This window comes from Amia ocellicauda, chromosome 4 (assembly GCF_036373705.1).
Source record: "Amia ocellicauda isolate fAmiCal2 chromosome 4, fAmiCal2.hap1, whole genome shotgun sequence".
Taxonomy (NCBI): Eukaryota; Metazoa; Chordata; class Actinopteri; order Amiiformes; family Amiidae; genus Amia; species Amia ocellicauda.
This window is the reverse complement of record NC_089853.1, coordinates 51,323,260-51,338,962: the sequence shown is the minus strand read 5'-3', so window position 1 is coordinate 51,338,962 and position 15,703 is coordinate 51,323,260. Positions and strand designations below refer to the sequence as shown.

The window sequence follows — 15,703 nt, the reverse complement described above, 5'->3', positions numbered from 1 at the left end:
ATAATTTTCTGTAAGCCATGTTTCCGTCACTCCTACAACATCATAGTCACATGCCAGCACTGTGGCTTCTAGGTCTAACATCTTGTTCCTTATACTCCTGGCATTGAGGTACAAACATTTCAGGACTTTCCTACTAACAGTTTTCCTTTGTTTTCTTTCCTTTGTGGAACATCTCCCATTTTCAGAGCTCCCTGCCCCCCTGGTCCCTAGTTTAAAAGATTCTCAATTACTCTGCAGATATGCTTTCCCAATGCATTAGCCCCCCTTCTGTTTAGATGTAGACCATCTTTCCCAGAAGAAAGACCAATGCTCCATAAACCTAAAACCCTCTTCCCTACACCATAACGTCAACCACGTGTTCAACTCAGCCTGTCTACCTGGCCTGGCACGTAATACCGGAAGTATTTCAGAGAAAACTACTGTGGAGGTTCTGCTCTTTAGTTTTGTTCCTAACTCTTTAAATTCATCTTGCATAACCTCTGTCGTACCTTTTCCTATGTCATTGGTTCCAATGTGGACCATGACCAGTGGATTCCCCCCGGCTTTGGCCAGTAGCCTGTCTACTAGTTTAGGGAGATCTGCAACCTGAGCACCAGGCAGGCAAGATACCATGCGGGTCTCTTTATCACTAGAACAAACTGTGTGATCTACACCTCTAAGGATTGAATATCCTACTATAACTACCTCCCTGTTCTGGGGGGGAGTGGGCACCATGGTGTTCAGGTACTCAACTGCCCTCCCATCACCCTCTGAGCTGTCACTGTCCAACTCGGTGTCCAGCAGTTGGAACCTGTTGGGCAATTCTAGCTCTTGGGGTGTCTCTTTGGGTGTCATCGTGTGCGGCAATACTTTTGTATGGCATTCCTTAAAAAAATTAAGAAACTTGTCCTGACACTGTCAATGGATCAGTTAGTGGTTGTATTAACCACACATTTTTCAAGGTAGTGATTTTATTTCTGCAGGGTAAATCTGGGAAACATCTGCCTGACATTTGTCAAATTCACGTTGGTTTCACAGGCAGCTGCACGTCTCTGGGCTGGGGCACAGAACTCTGACACATGCGCTCTCAGTGTCTTGTGTTTACGTTGCCAACCTGACAGGACATGGCGAAAGTGGTGCAGCGCCAGCAGCACTGCTTGCAGCTCCTGTGTGTTGATGTGGGTGGCCGACCAGAGAACGTTCCACAATCCCTCCTCCTCCTGGAGAACTGATGGGGGCAAGGCGTGGGTTGATGGCGGGGCCTCGTGCTAGCCTCTGGACGGCTCCCTTTCTGCCCAGATTGTTTCCAACATCTGCTTCATAGTAGCCATCTGGGTCAGAAGGGGGGCCCTGAACTCCTGATCACCTTCCTGCCGGCAGAAGTCTCCCTCCTCCTTCTGGGGGGGGACCAGCATGGGGGTGTCTTATGTGGAGGCGTGTGTTGAGGTGAGGCATGGTGTGGGGAGGTGTGCCTGGGAGCACGTGATGCTCCATTGAGCATCGCCGCAGAGAGGGAAAGGGGGGGTGGGTGATCTCTCTTTAGCTCTGGAGCCCCCCGGGCTAGAGGGTGAAGAAGCGGAAGAGGGACTTCTTCTCGGTGGCGAGGGCTGACGGATTGGTGGGGGTTGCCCACCCATGGAGCCAGCAGGAGACCCTCCAGCTGATCTCCCCTGGCATCTTGTCGAAGTCCTGGAGGAAGCTGGGGAGTGACCAGCTCTCCTACACCAGGTGGCCTTGGTGAAGTCTGCAGTGGGTGCAGCCCCCGTCTACCCTGAGTGCCTGAAGTGCATGCTCACTGCCCAGGCACTGCACACAAAGATCGTGCCTGTCATTCGAGGGCAGTATTGTTTCACAGTGGTGAAATGCTCCTCCCTCAGCCATTCAATGTAGCTTGCAATGTCAGGCAATGCAAACTCTCCCAGCTCCCAATAAAGCCTGGTTGACGTGGGCGGAGTTGACATTGACAGCATCAATGTCGAGGGCAGGGTTGTCTATGTCGGGATGGAAAAGGGGTTTGTCGATGTCGTGGGCTCGGCCTCGAGAAATCACTTCGAGAAGGAACAGGGAGAAGTGGTCTGCGGACCAAGTCTTGGAGAGACACTCTCCCATCCGTAGAGCTTGTGGGGGAGATGAGAAGCGGTCTGTGAACCGAGTCTCAAGTGAGACACTCTCCCGTCCGGATTTCAATGGGGGGAAATAGGCGTGATCTGAGGATTGAATCTTGTTAGAGACACTCTCTCTTACCAGCAACACACTCCTGTTTGTTTTTTAGTAATCTGTAAAGGTACAAGAAAAAGGTGATCAGGCATAGTGCAGTTCTCTGTAGAGGGGCAGGAGCCGGCTGTGAGAGAGATACTGCCACTGTACACTTACCTCATCTGAGAAGTACACGCTTTTAAGAAACCATGTTACAGAATACTCTGAAGAGCACAATAGATATTCAAATTAAGGAATAAGGAATTAACCCAGAACTCAGAAGAGCTAGGGAGCACACTTCTCAAGCTTTTAGCATGCCCGCAAAGTGAAAAACCGAAACTAAAGCTGTATCACTGGCAGGTGTTCAAAGACTTTTCACAGACGCCGGGGGCAGGTCTTCCTCCTGCCACCAGGGCCCTTATTGGGCAGCTTTGGTACATGTTTTCACAGACTGGCAGGTCAGAAGGCTTTTCCCATTCGGTAATGACTGTCTTTCGATTTGAAAGGGAACTGTGTATAGTAGCATTACCGTATTACATGTAGTTACCAGTAATGAGGGTCTACCAATATAATTAAAATGTTTGCTTCTTCATATGATAGATCACATAAAACATGCCTTGTCTATTTTAAAAGTTTTAAGTGCTTTAAGTGAGTCTAAAGAAGGGAAAGCTAAAAACTGTGACATGTAAATGATTGAGAGAATTGTTGGGACATCATCGGGCTTATATAACACACTGTTCACAGTGGCAATTCCAGACATTTTTTTTTTGGGGGGGGGGGTTGGTGTTGTGCAGCCCAGGGGGTTGGGGGGGCATGATGACTGCCCTGAGCGAATCTACACTACAGCTTAATCAGCTGATTGACCACTTCAATTCATTACATATTATACTTCAGTATTAAAATAGTACAAGTATAAAACTGCAAAAAGCATTATTTTAACATTTAAAAACTTGAATGTAAATTTATGATTGCATAAGTCAAATAAAGGAAATGCAAAGTTTTTAATGTATTTTTTTTTTATTTGAAGTTTAAAATGAAAAAAAAAAAACTAGTCAATTTTTAAATCTGTACCCTGGGAAATTCATATAAATATTCTTTCAAATAAGATGAAAACATTCATTTTAAATGCAACAGTGTCCAAAGCTTGTGCTGTAGTATGTTGCACAAATCCTGCTCACAATAATGCCGGGGTCACACTACACGATTTTAAGCCCGATTCGGCCCTCACGACAGATCGGCACTGATCATCACGACAGGCAGCCTAGTCGGGGCGCGTCACCGCTGCCGATGGTCGTGTAGTGTGAGACGGGCTGCGATGCAATCGCTTGCCCTCCGATCTGATCGTAAGCTTGTCGGATCCCCTACGATTTTATTAAACTTGTTTAATATTTACGACTCGATTGGCACCGATCGTGGAGAGAGACGTGATCAGCAGCCAATGAGAGCCGAGCTGACTGAAGCAGAGAAAAAAAACAGAAGATTAAACATGACAGGAGTATAAGATTTCCATACGTATTTATTAAAATACTTGCAATACCAATGGTTGTTTCGGCGCAGGTTATTTTAAAATACTATACGCTGTTTGTATTTGTCTGCACAGATGAACACGCACAACAACAGCGGCTTGTGGTTGCGTTCTTTCCGCAGTTTTGCGCAGATCTGCAGAAATCCACTGATCCCATTGTTGGAGCAGCGCAGATCTGCGCTACACAAACGTGACCTGTACATGTGCACGTCTGTGTTTGTTGACCTTTTCTCTGTGTGGATCACGCGTGTTTCTGCGAGATTTGGAGGCTGTGACGCAGATCGCCACGACAAGGATGTCAGATCAGTCGTGTAGTGTGTGTTCCCCTGTACTTAAACGATAGTGTAGTGTGCGCTCCTTCACGACGCAAAAGACACAAATTCGGTGCAAAATAGTCGTTAAGTGTGAGTTGCCCACTGTTCACAAAATCGGGTTGGATTGTAGAAATCGTGTAGTGTGACCCATAAGGGAGAGTGCACTCGGGTCCCTCAAGGTGAGAGATGAGATGATTCTCGTTCCAAGCTCATCCATCCATTCATTTTCATGGGCCCCCATCTCCAGGTGAACTCAGTTTGTTTACTTCAGGCTCAGTAAATGTATGAGAAAACACAGAATTAAGAATAAGACTTGTAATCCAGACATTCTGTTATTATTAAGTAGGTTTGCATTTCTCTAAATAAAAATGGTATTCATATACATACACACATATAAAACATTGGATTTTAAAGGTTCACAATACTTGATTAATAACAAATTAGGACATTTATTAAACCGGTATTGTAAGTGCAATGTTAAGGGCAGAGATGGTAACCAAGCAATTTTAAGACCTTTTAATAATGCTGACATAAAAATCATATATAAGAAACATTTCATTGGTGAACATTAAAATAAAACATCTGTATTATTGTTTGTATATTTCATTTACTATTCTGATATGTATCCAGAAAACTTTTTTGTCAATATTATCAGTTCATTAAAATATTATAAAATATAATATTAAATGGCCAGTCGTAAACTTTCATCGGACAGTTTTCTCTTTATCTGTGCCAAACCTGGTTGAAACAAACAAAAGAAAACAGAATTAGACATTTAAAAATATATCTAGTTCAATTAATATATTCATTCATATATTATGGTGAAAGAAAGTATAGAAAGAACATACTAAAGTAAACATTTTAAAACATTGTTTAATAACAACAACAAACAATATTACAAAACAAAATTGTTGTACCTGTACAAACTCTCAAATTCTGTATGATTTACTTTTACCATTAAAAAACATTATTTAATAACACACAAACACAACCCCCCAACCCTCAATCTCCAGTCCTTGTATTTTAATGGAATTTTTAGTTTGTCTTGATTTTCTGCCTCCTTCCCTGTTCTGGCCAGTGAAACCATCTTTTAACAATATTCTCTATTTCCCACTCTTTTGCATTTGCTGTCTGCATTTTTCCTAACAGCACCTGTGAAATTATATGAAAAGAAGAACAGAATTCAGAAACCAATTAAACTCACTTAAAGTAGACCCTGCTGGTCTGTGTTTCAACCGAGCTCTCAATTACTTAATTGAACCTTAAAGTCATTTGAATACATTTGACTCTTTAAATTGTGTAACTGATAAAAAGTTGGCTCCTTATACAATTCTATACTTTACTTAAAACCCCTAATGTTAAAAATAATTAAAAGGCTCTGATTTAGGAAATTATTATTTCAATTAAGGGTTCAATTAAGTAATTGAGCGCTCGGTTGGAACAAAAAACACCAGGGTAGGTGATACTCCAGGAAAGGTTTGAGAACCACAGACTTAAAGGAACTTTGGTTATTTATGTTTTAGAAACCCTTTGACATGATGAATGGTTGTACCCCAGTTTGAATTCAAAACGTACTGTTGAGTCTGTAAGCATTTGAACCCAGTGTTCGAATTGAGGGGTGGCTGGGGGGGGTCCAGGAGCCCCCATTAGAGATAAAACTTTGAACTTGGGGGGTTACGATATTTCATTGACACAAAATAATATTGTTTGTCGAAATGAATGCCCTGACACGATACGACTTTGTGGGCTTCTTCCAGTTCTCATCAGTGTTCCAGAATCGATAGTTTTTTTCTTCAGTAATCTAAACGCTGGGAGCAGTCAAATCGTCCTGTCCCAGACCCACGCGTGCAGTTTTGTGAGTCAGTTACAGCAATGACTGACACAGCGGAGCAGTGTGGGCTGCAGCATTGTGTGCTCTGAGGTCCGGACCACAGCGACCAAGTGGTCCAGACCTTGGCACTATGCTCCACGGAGTGGTCCAGATCATGTAGCACAAACTGGGATGGGTTTTTGTTTGGTTTTGTTTTCTTGGACACATCGTCTAAAATCCGTTTACTGTAAAATATGTTGTCGACTTGCACATATCCAAACTACAATCATAATAATCATGAACATATACTATTACTATTATAATTATTATTAGCCCAACTGTTATAATGATCATGATAATAATAATATTGTTTGCGATCCTGGCGGGTGTCTGTGTGTATGTGCCAGTATGGCAGCCCAAAGGAGGGAGGAGGATGTAAAAGTGTGTATGCAAGGTGGGTCAGTTCACGGACCCTGTCTGTCTATCTGTGTGTATGTGTGCATGAGTGTGAATGTGTGTTACATGTGGGGTGTTGTGTTGGGTTAGGGATTGATGTTTGTGGGTGAAATGTGGTTGTGTGGCTCCCCCTCTCTGGGTGGTACAGCCGGGGAGCGGTGATTGGAAGGGAGGGAGTCACCAGATAGGGGGATACAGTGAGGGAAAAAAGTATTTGATCCCCTGCTGATTTTGTATGTTTGCCCACTGACAAAGAAATGATCAGTCTATAATTTTAATGGTAGGTGTATTTTAACAGTGAGAGACAGAATAACAACAACGACTTAGTACTTGGTGGCAAAAACCCTGTTGGCAATCACAGAGGTCAGACGTTTCTTGTAGTTGGCCACCAGGTTTGCACACATCTCAGGAGGGATTTTGTCCCACTCCTCTTTGCAGATCCTCTCCAAGTCATTAAGGTTTCGAGGCTGACATTTGGCAACTCGAACCTTCAGCTCCCTCCACAGATTTTCTATGGGATTAAGGTCTGGAGACTGGCTAGGCCACTCCAGGACCTTAATGTGCTTCTTCTTGAGCCACTCCTTTGTTGCCTTGGCTGTGTGTTTTGGGTCATTGTCATGCTGGAATATCCATCCACAACCCATTTTCAATGCCCTGGCTCAGGGAAGGAGGTTCTCACCCAAGATTTGACGGTACATGGCCCCGTCCATCGTCCCTTTGATGCGGTGCAGTTGTCCTGTCCTCTTAGCAGAAAAACACCCACAAAGCATAATGTTTCCACCTCCATGTTTGACGGTGGGGATGGTGTTCTTGGGGTCATTCCTCCTCCTCCAAACACGGCGAGTTGAGTTGATGCCAAAGAGCTCGATTTTGGTCTCATCTGGCCACAACACTTTCACCCAGTTCTCCTCTGAATCATTCAGATGTTCATCTGTGTGTTACCAATTGTTTTCTTGGTGACTATAGTCCCAGCTGCCTTGAGATCATTAACAAGATCCTCCCGTGTAGTTCTGGGCTGATTCCTCACCGTTCTCATGATCATTGAAACTCCACGAGGTGAGATCTTGCATGGAGCCCCAGACCGAGAGAGACTGACAGTTATTTTGTGTTTCTTCCATTTGCGAATAATTGCACCAACTGTTGTCACCTTCTCACCAAGCTGCTTGGCGATGGTCTTGTAGCCCATTCCAGCCTTTTGTAGGCCTACAATCTTGTCCCTGACATCCTTGGACAGCTCTTTGGTCTTGGCCATGGTGCAGAGTTTGGAATCTGATTGTTTGATTCCTTCTGTGGACAGGTGTCTTTTATACAGGTAACGAGCTGAGATTAGGAGCACTCCCTTTAAGAGAGTGCTCCTAATCTCAGCTCGTTACCTGTATAAAAGACACCTGGGAGCCAGAAATCTTGCTGATTGATAGGGGATCAAATACTTATTTCCCTCATTAACATGCAAATCAATGTATAACTTTTTTGAAATGCGTTTTTCTGGATTTTTTTGTTGTTATTCTGTCTCTCACTGTTAAAATACACCAACCATTAAAATTATAGACTGATCATTTCTTTGTCAGTGGGCAAACGTACAAAATCAGCAGGGGATCAAATACTTTTTTCCCTCACTGTATGTGATGACTCTTTACATGTTCAAATAATTAACTGCATGAACTGAGTTTAAGAATTCATGCCTCCAAAATGGACCATGTCCTGTAACATAAAATGGCATTGGCTGAACAAGATTATTATTTTGTTTGCAGATGCCCTTATCCACTTAGACCCGCAATACTGCCGTGAATCCCCAAGAACATTTTGTAGAGTAATAATAGTTGTAGCCTACTTTAAAATATGTTCTTGTTTACTATTTCATTCACCAACATTAGAACGACATGGCAAAATTCTTTTTTTTTATGTGCAAGAATTGCTAACATGCCCTACAGAGTCATAATTTTTTTCTTTTTCTTGTAAGTCTAGAATAATCGTGGTCAAAATATTTGATGAATTATTACACAAGATGACCTATTATCCTGAAAACATTTACAAAATAGTATTGTCAAAAATGTTTAATGTCAAATTCGCGTAACAAAATAATAGCAAAATCCTGGTCGTAAAGTATTATTCATACACTAAAATAATATATAGAGGAAAAATGTGCAGTTAATATTCTTACTTCCACAAATGCAGATCGTTATCTTCAGTTTTTTAAACTTAAATCAATGTAGATACGATACATAAAACTGTGCCTATGTTTAGTACTGTTGTTTGGCAATGGGAGGTCATGCTCCACTCTCATACATTTTCTTTTTTCATCTATATATATTTCATTTGGATACAATTATAATATTACTCATACAATATTTGTGTTGCCAAACACAAACTTGCCTTTCAATTTTTACTGTTGAGCAGAGTTCTGCATCTGTAAAAATAAAATGGCTTCTCCCAAACATTTGTTTCTTCTTCACACAAGGTAATGTAGAAGACATTTTGTTATCCAGACTTGATAATATCGTGAGATTTTAGAAAGTCTTTCTAAAAACGTAAGTTAACATTTATATTTAAAATGGCCCGTCAGGGAATTCAGTTTGAAATGTGCAGCTTTTGTAGTCTAATTCCAGTCATTGAAATTAAGTATGCCTAGGAAAGAAAAATACAGGACTCATTTTAACAAATCTGAAAAACATTAAAAATTAAACGGGTTTAGTTTTTTTCATTCTTTAAATAAACTCAATCTATTTGATTTTGCAGTAATTTACTTTTTCAAATCACAGTTACATGCAATAATATTATAGTTTGTGTACTAATAAAAACAGCTTCTGTGGATTTATTAAAGTCATTTTCTGTAATTTAACAGAATTTATAATTTTGTAAGCAAATTACATACCTACATGTTTTGCAATGTATACTTCCATAAAATTACAACATTTTGTATAATATAATTTGCCGTAACATTGAAAGGTTTTTCATATAATTCATATAATTTCAAAATGAATGTTAATAAATCAAAACAAAAATATAATAAAAGAACAAATTAAGAAACAAGTTTGTCAAAAAGTAAATAAAATTACATACTGTGCTGATACCCCTGTTACATACTTGTCAAAGAGTACCAATCAAGTTAAATGAAGCCTAACAAAAATTGTGAAGAAAATATAACTGTAAAAGTCTGTTTGAGTTTCTATCTTCTTGTTGCTATAGTTACAGCTGCCATATAGATTGGTCACCATAAGAGCCTGGTTACTGTTTAACCTCCCCACCCACATTTGTCCAGATTAGGAAAATCAATAAGATAACAGCAGGATTACAGGCCTTACCTTACACCAACAGCACCTTCCTGAAAACAAACCAAACTATGATATTTTACATCTGAAAGTTTTCAAAACCAAAACAAGAAATAAAAGGACAAGGTCTCACTTCCAAAGATCCGGGGAACGACATGGTCAATGTTAAAACGCAGGTCAATTCAAGTATGGACTTTCCATATGGTAAGTTGTCTTTATTTGGTTATTTAATTTGTAATGTAAGCAAGGAAGGCCGCAAATGAGACAACTGGCCAGCTGTTTGGAGAAAAAGAAATAATATGTTTCCCTGGTGTTTATAGTGCTCTTGGAAGATTTCACTGACTCTAACTTTCCTTAAGCTTTTTGATGTGTTCTCTCAGTGAAGGAAAGTAATCGACCATGTTTGCAGAAGGCATTGTCTCAGCAGCACTTTCACAATACTTTGAGGCATTTTAGGGTTTGTGAAAAGAAAAAGAAAAAGCTAACAAAAAAAGGAACAAGTCTTTGAAGCCAATAAATTGATTCAGGTAGTAGAGAGTTCAGTTTACAGCTATAGATTGTAGCATAAGTACCAGTCACTGGGATGATCAAGAAAAGGGCTGTGAGTGTGTGATGTACATAGTGCATTTTGCCTGTTGGATAATTTATTTATTACAAGTGAACCCCAATTGTACATTTGGCAGTTGAATTTCAGGTTCAAGAGAAAATTGCATGTTCATGCTTTTACTTCTTGCAATGTCAACATTAGGTGTCTATGATATAAGTTGAATTTGCAATACAGGATTTTGCTCAGTGAAAACAATTACATGAAGATGGTGCTTAACAGTTTATAATATCATCACCTGCAAACAGTAAAATTGTGTGTGGTGTTTCCCATTATCTACTCTTTTTTAATAGGTATACAAATGTACATGTTTCTGAGCTGTTCTCCCAAACTCACAATGGTTTTAATCCTATTATCCTATATTTATCTCTCTGTAGGAGGACAATTCCCATTCTCTAAGAGCTATCTCCATGTGGTGTGTTCAGGACTTTGATTAGTTTGGACTCATCCAAGGCTTTGATTAATTTCAAACGCCTAGATAAAGTACACAAACAAAATGAATGAATTAAATTATTATAATTATAAAAAAAAGTTTAGAAAGAGAACTGCAAACCTATAAATACCCATTGAAACCCAATGTGCAGAGTAGATGTTGGTGTTCTAAATGCTTTCAGCACGTGAATTAACTTTCAGAATATCACTTGTAATGAATACATTTAATGATGTTGAGACATTTCCTAAAAATGCAGTTGTTAAATGTGCCAGAAAAAGAACGATCAAGCTTCAAATAGGAATTACAGACTTTAATATTATTACAAACTGAAATGTATTTAAAATGCATCCCATCTATTTTAAATATGCCAAAAATGGTCTGATTGTTGGCAAATGAAAAATACAAGGATCACACATTTCTACCAGATGTTAATTATATATATATATATATATATATATATATATATATATATATATATATATATATATATATATATATATATATATATATATTCCATTTGGGTACATTAAATTAAATGGACATTTTCATGTATCTTCTTTTATTTAATTTTTTTACTCTATATGAATTAAGAGATATGCCATTATTGCATGCTGTAGGCTACTGTGTGTACACCCAAATCGGGTAACTGGACATGTCTCTTACCTTGTTTCAAATACATTTGCATGGAGAGCAGTTGATAGAATAATGAAATCATGTATTTGTCCATCATTTCAATTTGTATCAGAGCATGCAGCACATCAAACCCACAGAAATGGGTACCTTGCTTCCCATCCCAGTGCTGTTGCAAAGGAAATGCTTTTGGCTGAAGTAGAGCATTCTTTGTCTCTCTGTGTCTCTGTTTTCTCTCTATGGAATCATAGATGGTGGCATGATACAGCTATTTGTGCTAAGCTGCGGTTTACAAACCGATAAATCCTAGGATTGATTTTTAAGTTCTTCCTCCAACCTCTCTTGTGGGCCTAAAGTGGGACATTACAGTATGTGTGTGTCACTTTAATAAAAACAAATAACCATCCTGAATGTTATCCATTTGAACATGTCAGCTTTGTGTGGCATACATGATTTTACTCATAACAAACCACAATAAACTCCAGTTAAATGAGGATGCAACATGTGTCTTAGAAATCAAAACTTTGTTTTATAACGTAAAATGTAAGCTCTGTAGCTTTACGAATAGTAAAAACATGAAAAAAGCTTTTTCATACATCTGTAGAAAATTACACCAGACCAATGACAGTAATAAAATATGTAATAATGGTTTTAAAATAAATTCCACATAGCACTTTTTTGTGTTTCTTAGAAGGTTGAAGGAGTTATTTGTGCCTGTCAAATGTTAACTTCCTTTTGTTTGTTTTTCTGGCAGAATAACCATTTTATACAAATGACCCAGCATGTAGTATTTGCAAATAAATATTTTATAAAGGAGTTTAGGACAGTCTGCCTGTTATTTAACCTGGGACAAAAGTGGCTATCATTTGACTGCTGGAGGTGTGAATTTGTACATATATTAACATGGCTTGTAGCACCTGTGTTAAATGCTTACGTCATGTATCACAGTCAATAATAAAGCAATAGTCAGGTCATTTGCAACTTTGTTCCCCTTTTCCCCATTTATTGTCAGTGCTACTGTTGTCTGTTTGTCTGGAAATTTTGTTATTGTATAAGTTTTAATTCTACATCATAGAATTATATTTTGTCCCTTAAATATATTAACCTTTTGAATACATGAAATTATAAATAAACAAGATATGAACCAAATGAATACATTAATTAAATAAATAAACTGAACATAAATTAGACTATGGCCTTATGGTGTACCAGCAGGATTTCAGTTAAGTGAGTTGTACCAGGTAGACCCAGTTGTAGCCAGTTAGGTGTGAATTGGGGGCAGGTAGACAAAAGGGTACTTAAAGCTGGTGTTGAGAAAGAGCTGTGCTGTTTCTAGGCTATATAAAAAGTCAAGCAGTTGACCAGGTGACAAAAACCAAGAGCCCCCCAAAAAATTAAAAATTAAATAAAACAATAGAAAAATGTAGAAGCATACCACTACAGTGTCATACTTGCAGAATGATTGCCTTCCTGGATTAACTCAAGATTTCATTTGTGAACATTGTCAGCATGTTGAAATCCTAGAGATCAAGGCTCAGCTTGATGATCTGTGCTGTATTAGTGATATGGAAGAATTAGTCAGCCCATTACAGAGATGGTGTGCACACCAAAACCTAGGAGAGTTTAGACCTTATAGCAGGAAAGTGTACAGAACTGCTGGGTTACAGTAGGTCGTAACTGCAGAAAAGGGCACGCACATCCCTTAGAGGCATCCCAAGAGCTAGAAATACCCAAAAAGGTTCCAACTGCTGGAAACCGATTTGGACAGTGATGGCTCCAAGGGTGATGGGAGGCAGTTGACCACCAGAGCAGATGGTGTCCACTCCCCCCAAGAACAGAGAGGTAGTTATATTATATTATTATTATTATTATTATTATTATTATTATTTCTTGGCAGACGCCCTTATCCAGGGGGACTTACAATATAAGCGCAGTACTGTGGAGCACTGTTTGTGACAAAAGTTTTTGTCCGTCAGTTTGGTAGTTCATTGCGAAATTCATTCAGAAATTTGTCAATTTGGCCATTCAGCCAGCAGTTTGGCCATATAGTAGTAAATTCATCCAGTAATCTGTCAAGTAATTTGTTAATTTGTCCGATTTGTGTGTCAAATAATCCGTAATTACATTGATCAACTATGTAATTAATGTGGCTATTAATTAATATAAACAGACAAACTTTCAGACAACCAGACCAACTTCCAAACAAACTTACAGACAAACCAATGAACTTCCAGACGGACCGGTGAACTTCCAGACAAACCAATGAACTTCCAGACGAGCAGACCAACTGTCAATCATGCACTGTGGCAACCCCACTTGAGTCTTTCTAGCCAATAGGAACAGACACGCCTATTTTAATCGATACAACTCCAGGCTCACATAAAACATTGACCTCCGGAAGGAGGTCAAGGACTCTGCTGTTTTGACTTTGGTGGGAAGGTCGTTCCACCATTTATGGTAGTTATAGTAGGAGACTCGATTGTTAGAGGTATAGATCAAACAGTGTGTTCTAGTAATAAGAAGACCCGCATGGTATCTTGCCTGCCTGGTGCTCAGGTTGCAGATCTCCCTAAACTAGTAGATGCGCTACTGGCCAAAGCCGGGGGGGAATCCACTGGTCATGGTCCACATTGGAACCAATGACATAGGAAAAGGAAGGGCAGAGGTTCTGCAAGATAAATGTTTGTACCTCAATACCAGGAATATAAGGAACAAGGTGTTAGACCTAGAAGCCACAGAGTGCTGGCGTGTGACTATGATGTTGTAGGAATGACAGAAGCATGGCTTACAGAAAATTATGGGGATGAATACAAGTTGAAAGGATACACACAGTTTAGGAGGGACAGGCAAAATTACAATGTAATCAGGACTGCATGTAGCAAGGATGTGGCTGTTATAATGGGGGATTTCAATTTCCCAAACATAGACTGGGAAATCCCAGTTGGGACTAAAGAAGCAGAAATAGAAAATGGATGGTTATATTTTAGGAATATACTACTCGAGGCTCAGGAGAAATTTGTACCAACACTTTGCAAATTGAGGACCAAAGAACATTGGCCTAAATGGTTTAATGTTGTATAGCGCATACAAAAGGGATAGAGACTAAACAAAATACAAAGAATATGTTGAACTGCAAAGAGATCTTAAGAAAGGGATCAGGAAAGCAAAGAGGGAAATAGAAAGAAACAGCTCTTGGAGCTAAAACTAATGCCAAGAGTTTTTTAGTATCTTGGAAAACAAACAAGATGTGGCAAATGTTCTAAATGAGTATATCACATAGGTTTTTACAAAATAAAAAACGGATAACATGCCACAGGTTAACAATCAGTCCAGTCAAACCCTAAGAATGATCAGGATAAATGGGCAGGAGGTACTAAAGGAACTAGCAGAATTAAAAATGAACAAATCACCTGGGCCAGATGGTATATTTCCTACAGTACTTAAAGAAATGAGGGACATTATTTATAGACTGCAAACTAAAATATTCCAAATGACCCTTAGAACAGGGGATTAACCAACTGACTGGAAGACAGCAAATGTCATACCAATCCACAAGAAAGAAGCCAAAACTGAGCCAAAAGCCAAAAATTACAGACCAATCAGTCTCACCTGCATTACTTGTAAAATGTTGTAAAAAAAATGATTAGATGGAAAATAAAAGAGCATCTTAATGAAAACCACATTCTTGGAGATAATCAACATGGGTTTAGACAAGGCAGATCATGTCTTACTAATTTATTGGAGTTCTTTTCTTTGAACATGTAACTGCAGCTGTAGATCACGTGAAAGCATATGATATGATATACTTAGATTTTCAAAAAGCTTTTTATAAGGCTCCACACCAAAGACTGATCCTCAAATTGGAAGCTGTAGGCATTCAGGGTAATGTAAGTAGATGGATTATGAATTGGTTGATGTATAGGAAGCAGAAGGTGTTGATAAGAGAAGTTGCTTCTAACTGTAGTGAGGTTGTTAGTGGAGTTCCACAGGGATCAGTATTAGGGTATTTGCTTTTTCTAATCTATATTAATGATCTGGACTCTGGGATAGTTAGCAAACTTGTCAAATTTGCAGATGATACTAAAACAGGTGGCTCAGCAGATACAATCTCGGCAGCAAATGATTGTCAGTGGGACTTAATATTAATAATATAATATAATAATATTCAGTTGTGGGCCGACACATGGCAAATTAAATTCAATGTGGACGTGCAAGTGCAAGGTATTACATGCAGGTAACAAAAATGTTCACTATAATTACACTATGGGAGGAATAAAACTAGTGTTTCCAGCCAAAAACCCGGGCAACCTGGATGATCTCTCAATCCCACAAGCCCAGGTTTGGCATAGGTATAAAACCGGGGTTGACGAAAAAAAAAAAAAAAGAAAAAAAAACATCCTTCCGTGCAAAGCGCAACAGTGAACTCTTGTATACTTTTGTGTGTTTTTTCATTCAGTGAGAAGATTGATGTTCATTCAGTAGGATCC

At 39.2% G+C, this 15,703-nt stretch overlaps 1 protein-coding gene across 1 annotated transcript in view; it reads left to right on the top strand.

Moving 5' to 3' along the window:
• Window positions 1–9,582: 9,582 nt before the first annotated feature.
• hnf4a (hepatocyte nuclear factor 4, alpha) overlaps window positions 9,583–15,703 on the top strand; it is a 43,115-nt gene continuing 36,994 nt past the window's right edge. The window contains exon 1 of the mRNA XM_066702704.1: window positions 9,583–9,753. Within this exon, the coding sequence (XP_066558801.1) occupies window positions 9,705–9,753 (49 nt within the window). The 5' untranslated portion in view covers window positions 9,583–9,704. The remainder of the gene's footprint in view (window positions 9,754–15,703) is intronic.